General features: G+C 38.1%; 1 protein-coding gene across 1 annotated transcript in view; it reads right to left on the reverse strand.

Moving 5' to 3' along the window:
• The window catches only part of LOC141429703 (uncharacterized), a 40,508-nt gene extending 21,883 nt beyond the window's left edge, over positions 1 to 18,625 (reverse strand). The window contains exons 1-5 of the mRNA XM_074090151.1: positions 18,436 to 18,625; positions 9,510 to 9,546; positions 8,036 to 8,179; positions 7,817 to 7,864; positions 342 to 483 (exon numbers count right to left, since the gene is read on the reverse strand). Of these exons, the coding sequence (XP_073946252.1) occupies positions 342 to 483; positions 7,817 to 7,864; positions 8,036 to 8,179; positions 9,510 to 9,546; positions 18,436 to 18,452 (388 nt within the window). The 5' untranslated portion in view covers positions 18,453 to 18,625. The remainder of the gene's footprint in view (positions 1 to 341; positions 484 to 7,816; positions 7,865 to 8,035; positions 8,180 to 9,509; positions 9,547 to 18,435) is intronic.
• Between the last annotated feature and the right edge of the window lie 839 nt (positions 18,626 to 19,464).

Raw genomic sequence — 19,464 nt, forward strand, 5'->3', positions numbered from 1 at the left:
CCCAATGTCATAGTTGTCAGGAAACACTGCTGACAGAAGTTGATTCCACAATTTCACAGTACGTGGCAGGAAATACCGAAGGAAACGCAGTGGTAGATTGCCATTCATTAAGATGATGTCGGCGGGAGGGGCGATTTCCACTAGATCTGCGCTGAGCGAGGATGTATAAACGAAGTTTCTAAAAACTTCATTTATCGTCGTGAGCATAGCTGAGGCTATACGTGCATTGAGTAGGCAGCAGGATAGGCAGTGCTAGTGCTGGTGGCGCGCTGCTGCGGCGCGAACTACAATCTACTCTGGAATCGACCCAATGCAAGCCAATGGGTCTTAGTCGGACTCACACTGGACGCGGCTGCCGTTGGTGCGGTGGCGGCGGTACTCGCGCTCCCAGGCGGGCGGCTCGCGCCACGGCGCGTCCGGCGGCGGCGAGCGCGGCTTGATGCTCACCGGGATGTAGCTGTTCTTCTCCGACAGAAACACCACCTGCCAAACAAATGACCATTGAATGACCAAAAGAAATGATGTCATCAATCGACTGACGTATTGTATGGGGTGTGCACTGATGTATTAAACTGTTGATGTATTAAACAGTTTAATACATCAGTGGGGGTGTGTAATGAAATGAATAATGATAGACATAACAATATGGCCGTACTGGCCAAGTGGTGTGACTTATAGACTTTCAAGCAGAGGATCGTGAGTTCAAACCCGGGCTCGCACCACTTGAGTTCTTCGAAATTCGCGTGCGAAATTATGGCCGCCCATACTTAAGGATTGATTCTCAAAATAAGGACGCACAGGCGATCCCATCTACTAGTAACTAAATCTAATAATACTAAAACATTTACAGAGCAACAAAAACAATTAGGTAATTAATTAACAATATATATCTTTAAAAATGTCCGACGACGGCATAGTTCCCAGGAGACAGGCAGCATTTCCGCGTGGAATAGCCAAGCTGAAACGTTGACGGAAATAGCTGCCTGCCTTCTGGTCGCCAGTCGTCTTTACCAGGCGCAAAGAAATCTCTTTTACGAGTTCCTTCGCTCCTGGACCCCATGGGCCTAGGGTTTCCACCCCAAAGGTGCAAATATGTAGCTCTACCCTATACAGGCATATTTGCGCCGTTTGTGATGTTCAGCAGCTGAGGCCGCCGGACCTGCTCGAATGGAAGTGGTGGCAAAGTGACATGGTGCCACTGTATCTACGCAGGTCCAAACGAGACTCCTACCCTGGCATCTAAGGGATAAGCGACATTCCGTCGGTCCTCTTTCCGTCTTCACATGCGATACCATTGGGCTCTAAAATTTTCGGCACGTTGACGGTGGCAACTGCAAGCGCCCTTCGGATTAGGTCGTTCAGAGAGGCGTGTCGGGGAATGCAGCCTGCGCTTCTCGAGCAGGACAGGCCGTGATGACCTAGGGCGTCTACGGCTACTCCGCAACGGCAGCTATGGGGTTGGGTGACATTAATACCTATACGCAGGCTAATAGAAAGTGTCAGTAACTAGTAACTTGAAACGGACCTCTCGTAGCGTGAGTTAGATGTATCTTTGGATGTAACACTTAACAGTTAGTGTACATAAACTTTGCCATACTTTTTATCGCTGACTTTACCACACTTTACTCAGAATCGAGTTGCTACGGCGCCACGCCGCTGCCTTCACGACCTAACATAACCCTCCAAACGCCCACATCTCCCGGCCTTGGGGGCCCCGTAACTAACACTAATTATGACATGTTATCAAGATTAGGCGGCGAACAAAATGCCGCGCGGATGCGGCGTTAGGAAACAAGAGATAGCCCTGAGATATGACGCGGCTAACCACGTCCTTCCGCAAGCGACTTTTGACTCCCAACAAACCTCCGCTAATTAGGATTGTTTGTAAATACGGGCTCTGTTTGAGGGGAAGTTTTTTTTCAGATATTTTATTTTGATAGATTTAACTGTGGCCATTAGATTTTGACAATCCAGACATTGTTGCATTGTTGGATGTGTCGCAGTAAAAATGAAATAAATAAAAAGACAAGACTTTTTTTTACTGCGACACATCCAACAATGTCAGAGACAATTTAAGAGTCTTAGCACATGATATTTATTATTATTATTATTATCGTGTTTTTTATTTAAGCTCATGTTGACAGCGCGTTTTTCTTTCCGTAGAGCACTCCAGCTTGCGTGATTATGATACAATGCGTATGCGTCTACAGCGCGTTTAAAAATGCGATGTGTAAAGGCCCTAATAAGCATGTTTTAAACCTTAATAAGTGGGATATCGCTATGTACTGCATATGATGTAGCTATGTAAAAGTTTTAAACTATCATACAAGGAATATTAGTGATAGTGACGAGACACTATCAGGATCCAGTAATGAACCTATACTAATCTATTAAATTAAAGGTACAAATACGTAAAAAACCTAACAACGTCCGAAAGCTGGCGACCACTGCGTCTCATCAATTTTTCACAAACCGAAAATAAAATAAAAAAATTGTAATATTTTTATTTATTTTATTTTTACTGCGACACATCCAACGTGTCAGAGTCAAAGTAAGAGCCTTTGCACATCGTGTTTTTTTATGTAAACGCATGTTGACAGCGCTTTTTTCTTTCCATAGAGCAGTCCAACTCGCTTGCGTATCGCATTTGTATCGATACAATATGGTCAATATGCATCGGCGGCGCGTTTAAAAATGTGACGTGTAAAGTCCCTAATAAGCATGTTTAAAACCTTAATATACCTAATCCCTGGGGATATCGCTATGTACTGCATGCTTACTGCATTTAAACTATCATTACTAGGAATATTAGTAAGTCACTATCAGGATCCAGTAATGAACCCATACTAATCTATTGAATTAAAGGTACAACTATATAAAAAAACCTAACAACGTCCGAAAGCCACTGCGCCTCATAAATTTTGCGCCCAATAACTAGATAATTATACCTATAGGTCGAGGCCTAGTTCTGAAGAACACGTAGACATTTTCTTAATGCAATGATTCCCTCAACTTGCCTAACGTACACTTAGACCAACTTCACGAGACTCGGATCCACCGTGACAAATCAAATAAAAGTAGGTAAATGCGTTATCAAATTATACTTCGCCCCAATTCGACCTAGACCGGCCATTATTGCCTACAAAGTGGTCAAAAACAAATAATGTCGACGATGGTGCATTACCATTCCATCGTCACGATCCCTTAGTGCTGCACAAAAAGTCCTAAATGGCAGTAAGTGTGCCAGGGCGGTTCGCACGCCGCGGCGCACGCATTATAACAACTGGGCCAGCGAAGAGAACAGCTATCATTAGCCTACAGTGGTTCCGCTGTTAAGTTGCTGTTCCATGGGTTATTGTGAACATTTTGTTGGTTATATTTTTTATTTCATAATTATCTTAGTCAATTATCATTTTTGGGGGCTATCATGCGTTTATTTTATATTATTTTTTTCACGTTAGTATGTGCCTACTGAGTCAAATAAGATAGATTAGAAAATTTGCGAGACAAATTTAAAAAATACGTTAGGTACTAAATCTTTTTTGGGTCGTGTTAGACATCATTTTTTACTGTTTGTGCCCAAATAAACACAAAAACATGAAACAAAAGTTCCCAAAAAGAAATACAATATTTCTTGCAGAACAAACCTAAACCTTCTAGATCTACACGAAAGACTAAATGTTTACGAGTAAGACGGCCAAATCATACCAAATACTTAAGTGCAAGATCTGTATGTGCAATGGGCTATGTAACATCAACCGCTTTGTCGCTTCGTCAAATTGTCTTTAAAAAACGTCGACCAAAAGCGCGCTTGGCTGCATTCTCCGTTTAGTGTAAGTAAATAAATAAATTGAAACAAGACCAGATAAATGAATAAATGGAAATAAGAGCATCGGCGCCGAACTCTTAACACACTTCCGTAAGTATACAATTACTTAATGCAATCACGAATCTGAAATAAATTATGCTTAGGTATTATCGCTTTCGGGGGAAATATTTAACAGCGTTATATCGTCTAAAGTTACAATCAGTGCGTAATTTTCCAGTTTTATGTTGCATGATGTATTTTTTATGCATTACTGTTAACATGCATCGTTGATGATTCTTGCATGTATAAAATATGCATTTAATTATAATAAAGGATGAATTTATCTAATATACAAAATTCTCGGCTTAAACATGTTTTCGACCAAACTCCTTCAAGTATAGGTCTGAGAATAGGACGTAAACTATTTTTTAATTATTAACACTTAGTACTTAGGTATACATATAAAAAAAAACACTTTTTTGCCACTAACCAAAAGGGTCGATGTATACATATTTTTGACGCTATGGCTGTATAGATACGTCCCACAAACCCTAGAAATAGAGTCGTATCCAGTGGCGTAGCTACCGGAGGGTTAGACGGGGCAGTGCTGCTCAGGGGGCCCCTCAGACTCTGACTTACAAACTATAATAAATTGCACTAGTGAACATTTCTGTCACATTCAGAATACGGATCAAACGATTTTAAATAGTTTAGTTGGGACCCTAGTTTATTTTTTGCCCCAGGGCCTTTGGTTAGGTACCTAGCTACGCCACTGGTCGTATCCGATGTTTCTGCTCGCTTTGTTGTGTTAGATATTGGTGCTGGTGGGTGACCCACCAAACCCAATCTACCTACCCAATAACTTACTGAAATATTTCGGAAAAATGTGAATATATCTTGTAACATAAGCAGGCTATTATTATATTTTTGATACATCATTCCCCTTGGTATAATTAGTTATCTCTAGGTCAGGTAGCTGGCAATGCAAGTCATATAACAGGCGCCTCGCACCGTGGTAGGTCAGATGGATATCAGTTGCATACCCCCTTTACTACTACTAAATGCACATTGTCAATTGTTTTTCACACGACAAATAATATCATAACCAGTTATTGTCACTCCGTTTTGATTGATAATTATTGTAGTATCTTAATGATATTCGTTTACACTGTGTGGTAAATATGTCTAGTGCGATTAATGTGATCTATCTGGCTAATAACTAAGTACTCTCTGTAGGTATCCATCAGAAATACGTTGCCAAACTAATCGAAAGACTTGTTGTGAACATTCTGGCAACTGGCCCACCACTCCTCGGAGGGGTTAAATAAATAAATTATCACGGGACACCTGACACCAATTGACTAACCCAAACTAAGCAAAGCTTGTACTATGGATACTAGGCACGGATAAACATACTTATATAGATAAATGCATACTTAAATACATTTTAAACATCCAAGACCTAGATTCATTGATTTGGATTATATTCGATTATTCAACACTATCAATACAACTCGACCATTTAAATTAAACAGAACAATTAAAGCCATCCAAGTTAATATTACTACTGCGAAAGTAATTCTTTCTGTCTGTTACCTCTTCACGCCTAAACCGCTGCAGCGGAACCAATTTAAAGGAAACTTGGTACGGAAATAGTCTGAGGCTCTGTCTAAGAAGGACTGGATACTATTTACTAGCGCTTACCAGCGGCTTCGCTCGAGTAAATCATTAGATACAGCAGTTGTATTGCAATTCAGGGATTTTATAAAATTTCCGTGGGAGTTAATCACATCGTGGTCATTATTGAGGTTGCGTTGCATTATAAACAACAATGCTAAATTTCGGGACTCCATAACCAGCGCATGAGATTTCGAGATTATCGGGATAAAAAGTAGCCTATGTGTCCAGCTATCTACATGCATGCCAAAGGAAGACCAGCGCCGTTAGCAAGACCGGCGGATTGCTGATTTGGGACCATTTCGTAACATGCATTACTATTTTTTTAATTTATTTTATTTATCCTTATTCTCATCCATGCTTACCATTTCACGAATAAATGTTTTCTTTTTTTCTTTCTTTCAAATTTCATCCAAATCCATCCAGCCATTCTAGAGCGTGAAGAAGTAACAAACATACACACACACACACGAACACATACTCACAAACTTTCATATTTATAATACGAGTATTAGTAGGATTGAGCGATAAACGAATTATTCACAGAGGGATTCACGGGCAGCAGCTAGTAACCTATAATTTCGTTTCCAAACTCACTAAATTCTCGGATACTTTTCACGCGTGAGTTGTCCAGGCACGCATTGCGTTACCCAAGTCAGAGTCAATGGGAGGCCTCTAGTGCCTTGTGCAATATACAATATCGTGCGTTGCGAAGGGTTTAATCTCATTGGAGTATCGCTACTGTTTTAAGGGATCTGCGATTTTTAATTGCCATGCATGCAGATTGTGAAGTGAATACGAGTACGTGTCAGATTAGGTTAAGCCATTGCGTTAGCCGTAGCACGGTATTTCATATCTTAATTGTTTATTCTCTACGTAATGCTACGTTTGTTTCTATAAATAGCACGAATAGATATAAATTGTCTGTAACTAAGTCATTAAAACAACGTTGAATGTGAGAAATTCAAACACCGCTAAGGGAGGCAGATAATAGATAATCATGCGTTTTCTGATCCCATCTGCTTATTAAAAGAGCTCTTTAGCTTAATTAGCTCAATCGATGCCCTGGCACAATTTCCACAGCCCGTATCAATCCATCGACCGAAGATTACCACCTACGCATCACTTAACAATAGAGTCAGATAATCGCTTTTCAGATTCACTTTCTAAAACGCCATGAAAAACAAAAACACATCGTACAGCCGAACTGTTAGACGCGCTGTAAAAAACGACCGTAAAATTTTAATAAAGTGTGATCTTGGTGCTTTAGTGTAGCTAATTTAGTCTTTATTTTCTACTAAATGGCCAAATAGCTTATCAATGGCTCCGGCGGTTAACAATTGGGGTAAATTGGTGTAAATAGAATGCCTTTCACCCATTTCCCTGGAATTTGTAGGCGTGCGACACTTAGCGGTGACTAGGCATGTTCGAGACCCCGTTCCGGCGCCCTCAAATTACTAAGTTGGATTTAGTTTAAAACTTTTTTGCGCTTAAGTGAGAGTAAGGCCGTCGGGCATTTTACAGCTTCAATCTTATATTGACTGTATTTCAATTTTACTTATATGTCAACTAGATCCAAATAATAATCTAAAAACTACACTGCATATTTATAAAAAAAATATTTAAAAAAAAGTTTAGGCATCTCATGTAATTTATTGACATAAGTAACGCGATAATAAGTTGTTGTAGAGTTATAAAACTTTTAATTCGAGCTAGTAATTTCATTGTCATGCAAACTATATTCAAGTCTCTACATGCAAGTTTGCGAAATCCACCTTTTAAATTGACCTTAACTATTTAGGTAACATGGAATTTCGACTCCAAAAACTAGTCGTAAAAAAATAAAGATTCAAGTAAGTACGTAAGTGTGGTTCGCCCTATAAGCTTTAAGCATAAATTATTATAACACCTTTAAGCCTCATTCACTGTACCGCAAAGATCCGCATATGCGTTGAAAATGTTGTAACATGATGTTTGACATTGAGCTATTAAACAATGCTTGTGATTTGTGGGACCATTAAACACTATGAAAGAGTATAGTCTACTGTAGCGCATTGTTCACTATTCGTAACTTATGAGACGGCCTGGTCTGTTTGAGGAATTTTATCTTAAGTATTCATAATGCGGGTGTAAAATGCAGTATTTAAGATCGCTTTAGATGGTACGAGCAAATGCAGTTATAAATGTGAATGCAAGTAAAACTTGCATAGCATTTTTATTCATATACACAACAATCTGGTATGGGAAGACGAAAGTAGGCTATTTTACATATCGCTTGCTATTCTAGGTGTATAATAAAGAACTATTGTATTGTCAAATAAGTTTACTTACAGGATCTTGTTCACTGCCATCCGTCTTGAGGGCTTCTCTTGTCTCGTTCTAGAAACATAAAATATAGTTCTAAAGCCCAGTTAACTTAATATTATCTATGTATATTTTATTTTCGAATTAAATTAGCTCTTTTATCTAAAAAAAAGTAATAAACTGTTCACTGAGTTTTCAAATTATTCAACAGCTCCCAATAACAATAGAGTTTTAAAGAAAAGTTACCTTAGAAACTATAGTGATGGTTGGCTCAGGGTCATCTCCGGAACCCTCGTGCAGTTCGCTAGAGCTCGAGGAACTGACGGAGACCACCGAAATCTCGGTGGACGACTCTGATGAGTCGTCGTGCGGCACTGTTGACTGTACATGCTGGAACAAATGCCACGCTAGTCAGTTTTAACTTATTCAAAAGTCACTAAATGATACACTGTACGAAAGCGACAATATATTTTGATCGTGTGTTGTGCAGTTACCTGCATTAATATCTGTTCTGCTACAGTGGAGCGCGCAAAAATATCTGACACGATCTACCGGCTCTAGAAATAGAGTCGTATTAGATATTTATGCACGCCTATGTTAGGTACCTATTGGTGCCGGTGACTGTACCTACTGTTATTTTCTCTAATATTCATCATCATCACCTTGTTGTAATAAGCGCTCTTAACGAGAATGAAATAAAAAATAAAGGTTAATAATAATAAAGCACCTACTCTGTTAGCTTTAGCCCAGTTCACTGCAGTTGAAAATAAATAAAAACAAAAACCGATCAATGCATTTTATAGAACTTTTTTTATTGCTACCGGCCAGTATTGTAGTAGTAGATTGTAGGTAGTAGTAGAATGGAGGTTTGGCCTAATTTGAATTTGTAAAGGTATAACTATGAGTTTTTTTTAATTTAATTATATAATACATGTCAAGATATTAAAATTAAAACAAATACACAATCATAATCAGACAAATAAACGATGAGTAAGTTAAAACTCATTTTATTTTAAAATAAGTACCTACCGGTTGCACTGCAATCGATTTGTAAAGATTTACTAAAATTTAAAAATTCTACTAAAAAGTAAACCAGGAACTTTTTGTTTTAGGGATGATTGGCTTTGGAATAGTTGTAAGATATTCCATTCAGAGGCTATCGAAAACATAACGTGCGTGCGACAAAGACCTTAACGGACGTCGCAAAAAACGAAACTAAAACAGCTATCTTGCAAAACTTAACTTTTTACAGTCCGCTGTGAATCTTTTGTTCGTGGTGTTACGTTTATATTTTGAGATAACAATAATTTATTAATAAAAATACTTATTTTAATAGTAATAAAAAAAGCCTTGGTGGCCTAGTGGTTTGAGCTATCGCCTCTCAAGCAGAGGAAGGGTTTTGAGTTTATTCTGTGCGAAATTAGTACTTACATTTAAAATTTACCACAAGCTTCACGATGAAGGAAAACATCGTTTACACACCTGCGAAGCAATTCAATAGTGTGTGCGAAGTTCCCAATCCGCACTGCGCCCGTATGGGATCTACGGCCCAAGCTCATTCTAAAAGAGGAGAGGCCTGTGTCCAGCTGTGGAACGTATATAGGCTGGGATGATGATGATGAAAAATAAAACTAAGCCCCGCAGGCAAACGTCACCCACGTTCATTGAAATCCTTGTAATGTAATCTGTATAATGTTAGTTAACTGTTAACTTTACTCACTTTAATGACTAGAAGAAAACTGCAGACCACAAGCAACCTGAAACAAAAGATCGTAATTTAAAAAAATACAAACTAAATTTTCATAAGTAAATCAGGCAAATCGTAACCCCGCAATCGTGCCAGTAACATTACATTATATTACGGTGTAATATAGCTTCTGTAATCGAGGGTCAAAAGATACGGCGTGTAATGACAGGGCAGAGGAATGAATCTATGTCTTAAACAATTACTATGGTCGGTTGGATGCCCACGTGCCTTGCGGTTAGCTTTGTGGGTTCAAATCAGTGCTTTATTTTGGCGCAGTTATAGGCGTTTGCGATTTTTGGTATATCGGATGACGTCTGATGTGTTAGTTCCGCTTTACATACACAGACTGGATGTCAGGAGTGTCAATTAGCAAGATAGTGGCGTAAAAAAATTAAAAGTTAGGATTTTGCAAACCTACGTAGCCTACATAAATAAGAATGATGGTTCCCGCGGCATAGAGATATAAATAATGAATGCTTCGCAGACGAAGTAGGTGTCAGCTAGTTGTAAATATACACAAGGGCGTCTTTACCCTAGGGCCAAGGGGTCCATTGCCGGGGTGACAGGCTATGAGAGGCAGCGAAGCCACCTATTGCAGGTTTTTTTTCTTAAATTAAATACTCTATGGTCACTTAATGGGGCGGCAAAGTCAACAGGCCCACGGCGCAATCGCAAAATCTTAAAATACGCCTCTGAATATATCTTACGTGTAAACAAACTTATGTTGTATTAAAATTACAGACTATAAATAACCAGTCTTTACCATGTAGGTTACATTACCTACATTTTACGTCTTATATGCCATGTTGAATATTCTCAGGCCTTCTAAAACCTTATAAGTTTTTGGCACGATTGACTCGTCACCGCCCGCATTACGGTCCAATTGATTACAAGCCATTCCGCGCCAATAATATCCTTTCTCAGGTCCTTTGCTATTTTTCACTGATGGTCTTTTGTTTTAATAATGAACTAAACCTTCTAGTCTACGACCACAAACAAACAAGTGGTCGCAAAAATGTTACTTAACAACCTCCGCAAAGTACTTAACACCTATTCAAATAAAAGCTGAAACATAGTTTAGGTACTTATATCACGTTGTGTAACTACATAAACAACTGCTTTAAAATTTTACTGATTCATCTAGCAATTATGGTTATGTTATGAGTTATGAAAAATTACGAGGTAAGACGCAACAGGGTTTTTTTTATGTCAAAATATAAAAGTGATTCCAACTGTATGTATGTTTATTATCGCGGCTTTACTAACAGACTGATTTTGATGGCCATTCGCACATATTTCAGACGCGAAAATAGACAAAGAATATTGCATGAAGCTCCATTTTACTAACATGCATGAAGCAACAGATCTATTTACCTATGTAAGTACAAACACATATATTTTACAGGGTAAATACATGAAAAAAAAATCATCGCAGATACCTACTGAAAATAAAACTTTTCATGTGACCCCTTATCACACTCGTATACTAGATACGAACGAATATAAATATGTTTCTGTAGACGGACAAAACCGCGAAACAAAACCTTGCAATTCATAAAACAATGGAATTCCCAAACACTATCGACTCTAGCTCTTCTCTCGAAGCTCGCGCATTTACATATACTATAGCAAGACAATTGCAAGGAAATGCTTACAGTTATTTACATTATCTTTAATAATTAAAATTTAAATTCAATTTATATCGTATCTTACTTGTACCGGGTCAGTGACCCTTGTGCTGCCTCCGCCGGACCGTAACCTGAGTATCCTTTATTCGAGAAATTGATTACTGGAGGCGAGACAGCAAATCATTGAGTTGCGTAAACAGTAGTCAATTATATTAGATGCTTCGGAATTGACCGTCTCGGTACCACCTGCCTCAGGGGCACAACTAGGGGGGAGGTTAGTGAGTGTCTGTAGGCCGGAACGTGTTTCAGCCAATCATGCAAGAAGAGGAAGACTTCTAAGCGTCCATGGTTGCGTACAGTCAGCAGCAGAAGCGGATGAGCGGTCACGGTGCTCAAAATGTTCTATACACAACTGTAATGCTCGATTTTGTAGAAGTTTTTATTTATTCATATTAGAACATACATAACAATATATTCACAGTACGCCAAACTGTGACACAGTTTGTTGGCGTCGTTGGCTAAAGCTACTCTGGTGGTTGGTCAGTTGGTCAGTTGCTCGATTTTTATGATTATCTCATAGTTCGTATCAAGAATACTTATATCGGGAATGTTAGTCTAACTAAGATAGCAATGGCGGCCTTTAAGCATGATGAGCGGAGTAACAACCGGGGGCGTCGCTCTTGCTAAAGCATTATGCACTCGCACAATCTTAACTAAAAAAGAATACTAAAATAGTATTAATGCTTCTTTGAATTTCTTGACTTACCCCACGTTTTACGAAACTTTGCATTTACATACATAAATATAAATAAATTTTTAACATTTATTAGAAACCAACATTGTCATAATATAAAAGCGCAATACGATATTTAACCAACCATTTGACAACCGCGTTTAGCTATATTCGCTTTCAGACGGCAACTGAAATACGAGTAAGGTAAACGTCTGACTGCTCGACACGCTAATGCCCAATAGACCACAATCTGCTGTCACCTTTATTGCTAATAATGCCTGTTATTAGTAATAACATACGATGAAAGATGCTAACTATTGGGACAGTGACGAGCAATCGTATACCTTATGTACACCGTTTGCCACCAAACCGCAAAAATCAAAAGTCATGGTTTGTCAAGCCCGCTGTGTAGGTACTTGCCTCTTTAAATATGCACCAATCAAAGCCGCTAAACAGCTTGTAAAGAAGCCATCATATTTACCCAACCTACCGCAGGCCAAGCCTAAAATTGCATACAAACTGCTCCAAATAACACCGAAGCATCTGAACTATGACCGCGCGTGACCACCGTCACAATTAATCATAACCGAACGTAACCGATTGTACTCGATTCCGATATCGTTAGCTCAGTTATAATCGCTCAGATTCGTGATCGGACCCAGAATGAAGCCGTTATCCGTGCATCCAGTGACATGCCGCGGGATTTTTGCAATTGGATTTGACAACTTATTTGTTGCATAAGCCACTTAACATTCCTGAGACTTTGGCAGACTAAAGTGAGTGATTAAAATGCTAAATTCTAAAAGGTATTGTTATTATTCTGATCACGGCATGTCAAGCTTTGCGTGGTGAGTCGGACTGTCCCGAACTTGTAGGACGTCTTGTGCGACTGCATGTCCCGGATATCCCGAGGATAGCCCTCAGGCCGCGACGACGCGATCTGTTGGCCGCGCCGCTGACCCCTGGCCTTACACAGCTCAATGCGCTCCTGGCATCGACACCTGAGTGCGACTTGTTTGCGTGGCGATGGGCGGCAATTTGTACTGAATGCTTGAGGTACTGTGAGGCGATGGACGATAGATGTTCTACTGTTCCAATATAATTTGTTTGTTACCTGTTAGTGTTTGTTAGTGTTTATTCGCTAAAACAATAATCTTTCATAGTTAGTCTAAGTTTCATGATGAATTGGTCATTAAGTACTGTAATGTCATGTAAACGTTTATTATCAATAAATAAATAATATTTCGCCAGTGCAGCCTTCTATGACTCGTAATGCAAATTTAGTTGAATGGATGTAAAAAATATTTTTGAGGGATGGTACAAAGAAAGTTGAAGGTAGAAAGTAGAAGGTAAATGGAAAATTTCTCTGTTCATGATTCCATTTGGAGAAAAATGTAAGGAGCTCTACCTCAACGTATCAATTCTAAATTCTAATTATACTCGTATTGTACTCGAATGACAAGAAGTTATTCATTCTCTATCAGTAAAATTCAAAACTTTACATAAATGAAAAATTGAATCTAAAATTCGTTCGAAAATACGTAAACAATTTGGTACTCAATAAATATCAAAAAGTATAACGGTGCAGAGCACGCACGCCAACGCTTGCGCAGGTCGTTTGGGCTGTTACATGACGAACACGTCACACCGTTTTACTTACAAGCAAATCGTTGGATTCGGTGATACAGTTACGGTAAACGTTTGATGCTATATGGATAGGTTTACCATCTGGTATAGGTTTATGTAAGGAAGTTGGGTAGATACAACAAGACAATAAAAGGATATCGAGGATGCCATTGATAGTACTATAGTGTAGCTATTCAGCTACGGTAGAAAAGCACAGGAGACATGCAATAGTACATTGTGCATTAAGGGGCGTAAATAGGGGATTACTAACGTGAGTCAATTAGAAGACTCTAACTGACTCGAGTATGTGATCCCCTTACGGCCCGTAATACACAGAATGATTTTCATCACATTGCGAGGAAAAAACTGCAAAAAATTAAATTATTTTGTGTCTAAACACTTCGGCAAACACAGCTCGGCAAAAGAAAGACGCTAAGAAAACAACTGAATAAAATAATGGCTATTCAGTTGTTTTCATATCGTATCGTCCCTCTCACTCTAGTATTAAATAATATTTGCGTCAGCAAAACTATACGAACTTCTATTTTGCATTATGCATTGCGTAGTAGCCCCCCTGTCACTTTTTTCGAGTCTTCTACCATATATAATTAATAAGCTAATCATTCCAACATGATAAAAAAATATTCACTAAAATTATTGCAAAACAATGTAATATAAATTTAAAATATAAAAATAACAAAGTTTCATGATGCGGGAAAACTTTTATGGTGTTAAATTGGGTTATACCTAGCTAACTTTTAAAGATGTAAATAAAACGTTGACTGACTTGAAACCTCTTTAGTCTGAAATGACGTACCTACTTACTTTTTAAAACTAAAGTCATAACTCCCTTGAGAAGAAAAATCATACGTAAATCCATAATTCCCGCGGGAACAATTGAGGCCATTGTCATTTAGTGTACAGGCATGGAATAACATCATTGACGAGCAAGTGTGATGAAAAAGTATTACTAATATGCAATAATAACAACAGTTTTTTTATATTTTTTCTTTGTAGAGTATAAGGGGTTACCTTGATACTCAACTAAGGTCCATACCTTCGTAGAGCTACGTAGAGTGCTTTGAAGCATACTTGCTCCCTTACTACCTAAATTTTAAGTTTTGCCCTAAGCCCTGGCTCGCTTCACTCTACGCTGCGCCCTTACAAGATATCAAAATAAAGATGTGTTTTTGCAGATGCCTTCGACTGTTTAATTGAAAGGGCGAACCTAAGCAACTCTTATGCTTTATATTCTAAAAAAGTGTTTTTTTTAGTTAATACCTACTAACCCCAAATAAATAAATGGTGAAGCCTTTTGTAGAGATCACTTGAGAGCGGTTGCTTCTTGTAACAATTAAGCAAGAATTTGCTTCACATTTAAAAAAAAATATATAAATCATTAGTTGACTTTGAAGCAAAGAAGATGGTCCAACCTCAAGCGTCAAGTGCGGCGCGCGCGCACCGGCCTCGCACTGCCTCATCCGGCCTCATTACCGCTTCCTAGCCGAAACTAGGCCGCGGCAAGGGCGTGTTATGTAACCCCTAACACTCACGATGGGTAATATGCTTAATGAGCAATTAAAGATGAAAGAAAAAAATAGCTTGTACAGAAGAGAAATGGATTCAATATCATAGTACTTTGCATCATTTATCACTCAGTTCAGTAACTTAAGTGTATTCTTTGGGTGTTCGTCGGTCTATGCACTAAGAACCTTGCCATCCTTACTGTCAAGAACTTAAATCGCTATCCCTCCGTTGTCAGTTTGCTGCAATTGAGTCAATATGAGCACTGAAGAGCAGTGAAGTAGTAATATGTAGAACTTAGTAGGTAGGCATACTACTACTTCTTACTTCAACTCCAATGTTTGCGATGTTGTCGATGCAACACCACGATGTTGTTGATGTTGTTAACTAGAACTGTCAAAGGGCTTAAATTTTCTAACCTATTGTTTTTATTTTAAATTTCTTTCAATTAACATGAGCAAATAGCTAACGATCAAACTCAATAATTTATTCAATTATGAAACAACATTTCACTGCGTCCATCAGTTTCAAAGTAGTCATTTGCACGTTAGCGATTAACACTGCCCTATCTATTACAGAGGGTCTACTTTGGCGTGAAAAAAAGGGGATTTTAGGATAGGAAATATGTATTCAAATTAAGTGGTCAAGTTAAGCTGGCGCGGGCGGCGCCCTGTAGTAAGTAATTAGTGCCCCCAACAGTCGCTTTGCTCACCCCCTCACTCCTTCCCCAAAAGCCGGCAGTGGTTATCAGATAACTATTTAAGAACAATACTAGAAAAACAGCGCGTCCCTTGCGCGGGCGACGATGCGTACGCACCGTTACGGTACGCCTCGGGTGACATCGCGGGCTCTTCGCACTTCATCTCCATTATGGCACGCATTAACGTAACGCGTAACTTATGGTCAGAATGTCTCTATAATCGGAAAATTGGCAAAAGGTGAACCACTTTATTGTTGGTATTGACATCTCTCAATAAATCTATTTTTATCTCTTACTGGGACTTGAATGCAGCGTAGGAAATAAAAGTGTCGATAGCGGGGTAGCTTACCCTATTAGGATTATCAAACTCAAATGATTCCTTTTCTGTAATAATATGTTTTATAATTACATAATAATACTTATACCTATTCTTCAAAAAATAAATACATTTGCTTTTATTTTCTGCTCATAAAGTGTCTTGAAAAATTGTAACTAATGGTCAGAATGGGCAAGTATGTATGTACTTAGAATGTTGGCAGCAGAGTTCCTAATACCTATACTGTCTCTTCGATTAATACCTCATGTTGTGCTTTATTAATAAAGGCTTATAAGCTTATAAGACTAAAGCTTGCGTTTGTGCGTTTTAGCGCTTTGCAGTGTCAACTTTAGCCAGTTGCAAGCCAAAGGACGAGTGCCCTAAGTCATTGTTACGATTAGACTGTTTCAAAACCTATTTAAGCCCTAGAAACAGAGCTATACTCTCTTACTGATATTCAACTTCCCATGGAATAATTTAAAAACAGAATGCGATTTTATCTAAAAAATCTTTTCTTTATACAAACTTACGAATAGCAAGTGAAATTTTTAAATTCAATTAAATAAAGGCCTGATTTAATTTCTAACCCTAAAACCTTGACCTTGGCATAATTATGAATATAACCGTCCCCTTTGACGTTAATTACCGAATCACCTTCCGACAGGCATAACCAAACTGCCGAAGCCGAGTTATTAGCAGCCGCTGCAGCCTATACAGAATAAATGAGTTTGTTTGAGGTCGCCACGGAGCAAATTCGGTGTAATCTCGAAATTGTTGTATTGGGAAGTGAAGGCAATAGAAATGCTATTTATTGCGATCAAGCGTAGCGGGGTCACAGAACTAGTTTTGCAAATATAATTCTGTTTCGTGTGGTGAATCATTACTGATTGTGGTAAAGCTAACTAAGCTTCGTTCTGATTGAATACAAATTATTTAATGGTTCTGCAAGAGATTGGAGAAAGAAAATTGGATGGTTACAATTTCATTTCAAGAGTTTTCGTGGTCATGAAGTATACGAACCTTACCTTTACTTAATCTAATTACCTGTAGTATATAATCATGCCTAATGTTACTAATAGAGACAACTTTTAAGATAAATACCTACGTAATTAAATTATTATTTTTATTACAAGCTTTTATTTATCTTGCAATGTTCGTATTTCATTCACTTCTTGCGAATGGGTTTAACGGATTCAATGCCAACTGACTTCCACAGGTGCCACCGACGCACATGTGCGTTGAAGATGTATGAATAATTATGACAGCGGCACTGGGTGAAGTTCCGAAAACGCATATATGCGTTGGTGGCAGTCGTGGCAGTGAATGCGTTAACTTAAAAATTTGGTAATGTAAACGTCCGAGTGCTCGACACGCTAATGCCCAATACACGACACTCTGCCGTCATCTTCGTACGTTTACCTTATATAATTATGTAATATAAGTATGATCAAATCCTCACCTTATATAATTATGTAATATAAGTATGATCAAATCATAATCAGCAAAAAGCTTAAGTAGAAAAAAAGAAAAAATCCAATCGTTTCAAGTAAGGAAATTAGTAACTTTGCTGCTTTGGTATTATCGATTCCGTTCTTTGGTATGTTTTTAAGAAACAATTTCTTTTATGGGGCGCTTTTTGTCGACAAGGAAGACTAATGCAGTAGGGAGGTACTGACTATAGTACCTATCTACAAGGTACGAAAGCCGACACAATTTATTTCTTTGTCAGTGTACTTTGCTCTGCAAACTATAAATCAGAATGACTTAGTTGGCGATCTAATTATCAATTCAACTATGATGCTTCATTATTGAAGCCTATAAGAAATAAATAGCCTATAAAAAAAACATAAAGCTTATAGCCTTCGCCGAAACTATCATATAGAGTCATTTTATGATAATCTTCACGCCATCGCCAGTACGTAAACTTTGGCGAAAGAAACATTATCGGGTTTTTGACCATCATAATAGCTGTTACTGCAAGTGATACGAAGCCCTAATGAAAATACCAAGTACTTACATCTTATTATTTAAGTTTTATACAGTGTTATGCTATAGGTACCAAAGATGACAAATTATTTAAGCAAGATCTATTTTGTTTATGATATGAGTATTATTATTTTTTTATCTTATGCTTCTTTTTATTGACTGCTTTTTCCCATAAGTTCATCCGCAGTCAGTCAAGTTCAATTCAATTCCAATATCTTCCTTAAAATCAAAAGCACTAGGTATGTATTTCTTATCTATCACTCTACGTGGAAATGTTTCTCCTTAAATTTAACTATTTTTCCGAAGCAAAATATTTCTCGCGTTTTACTTAAAAACCTCGCTGTGACCTGACACTGAAAGCAAAATTGTCTCCATACTCCACTTACCTCACACTTAACACCATTTTGCACACACTTAGCGGTCCTCACTTTTCATCCGACTGTCATTTATCGCCACTAAAACACAAGATTTTAAACGAAAACAAGTGAAGAATAAAACTTATTCCGAATAAACACGCGGGAAAATTTCAGCGCGATTCGCGGGAAAACGTGAGAGCCTTGTCTGTGTACGCGCGGTTCCGCGGTTAGAAGTTGAATGGTTGCAGCCTCTTGCGCAGTTCTTGATCCGCAAAATGCTTGGGCTTTGGACAAAAGCGAACGCCATAATCACTTCCGAAACTCCAGGTGGTGAGCCGTTACGGTTAATTCGCTTATTGAGACCGCTAATGGTAGTTGGGAAGCAATTAGTGATTTTCTTAATTAAGTACCCCGTTAGTGTAAGTGTACCCTGTGCTACTAAAATTGCAGTCATGTTTAGTGCATGGGTTGAGTGTCTACCTTCAAAATGGCTATTGAGTAGTGCTTATAATATAGAATCTAACTTTGTGTTATACGAAAATAATATTGAAACTTTTCATAGAGCACCGATCGTGGTGTACGCCGTGTATTCATAAGTGTTAGGTAAAATAGACTAGCCCCATCACAGTCGATTTCTCAATAATGAATCCACGAGGTTTTTATTACAAATAAAATTATTTTGAAAGATTATCCCATAAAAATGCATCGAAATGTAATTAAATTACCAAAGATTTCCTTTTTGGGACCCGTCGTTTTTCATAGAACTTTGTTTACTTAGTTTGTTTTAACTCAATAACGTAAATGCTACCATTAATCAATAATTCCAAGCCAGATCTAATAAAAAAAACAGTTAAGTAAGGGTCAGACTCGCGCATCGTTCCTTCAAATATCCACAAATTAATAAGTACAAATTTCGCTGATTAAAAAAAAATACAAAAAGATAGGTTTAAATTTGACACGGATCCGTGTCTTACAAGCATACAAGGGATTAAGTAACAAATGTCTGATGAAAAATAAAATAAATACATGTAACTGTATGTAGGTAGGTACACAGAGCAA

The sequence above is a fragment of the Choristoneura fumiferana genome, chromosome 7 (assembly GCF_025370935.1).
Source record: "Choristoneura fumiferana chromosome 7, NRCan_CFum_1, whole genome shotgun sequence".
Lineage (NCBI taxonomy): Eukaryota > Metazoa > Arthropoda > Insecta > Lepidoptera > Tortricidae > Choristoneura > Choristoneura fumiferana.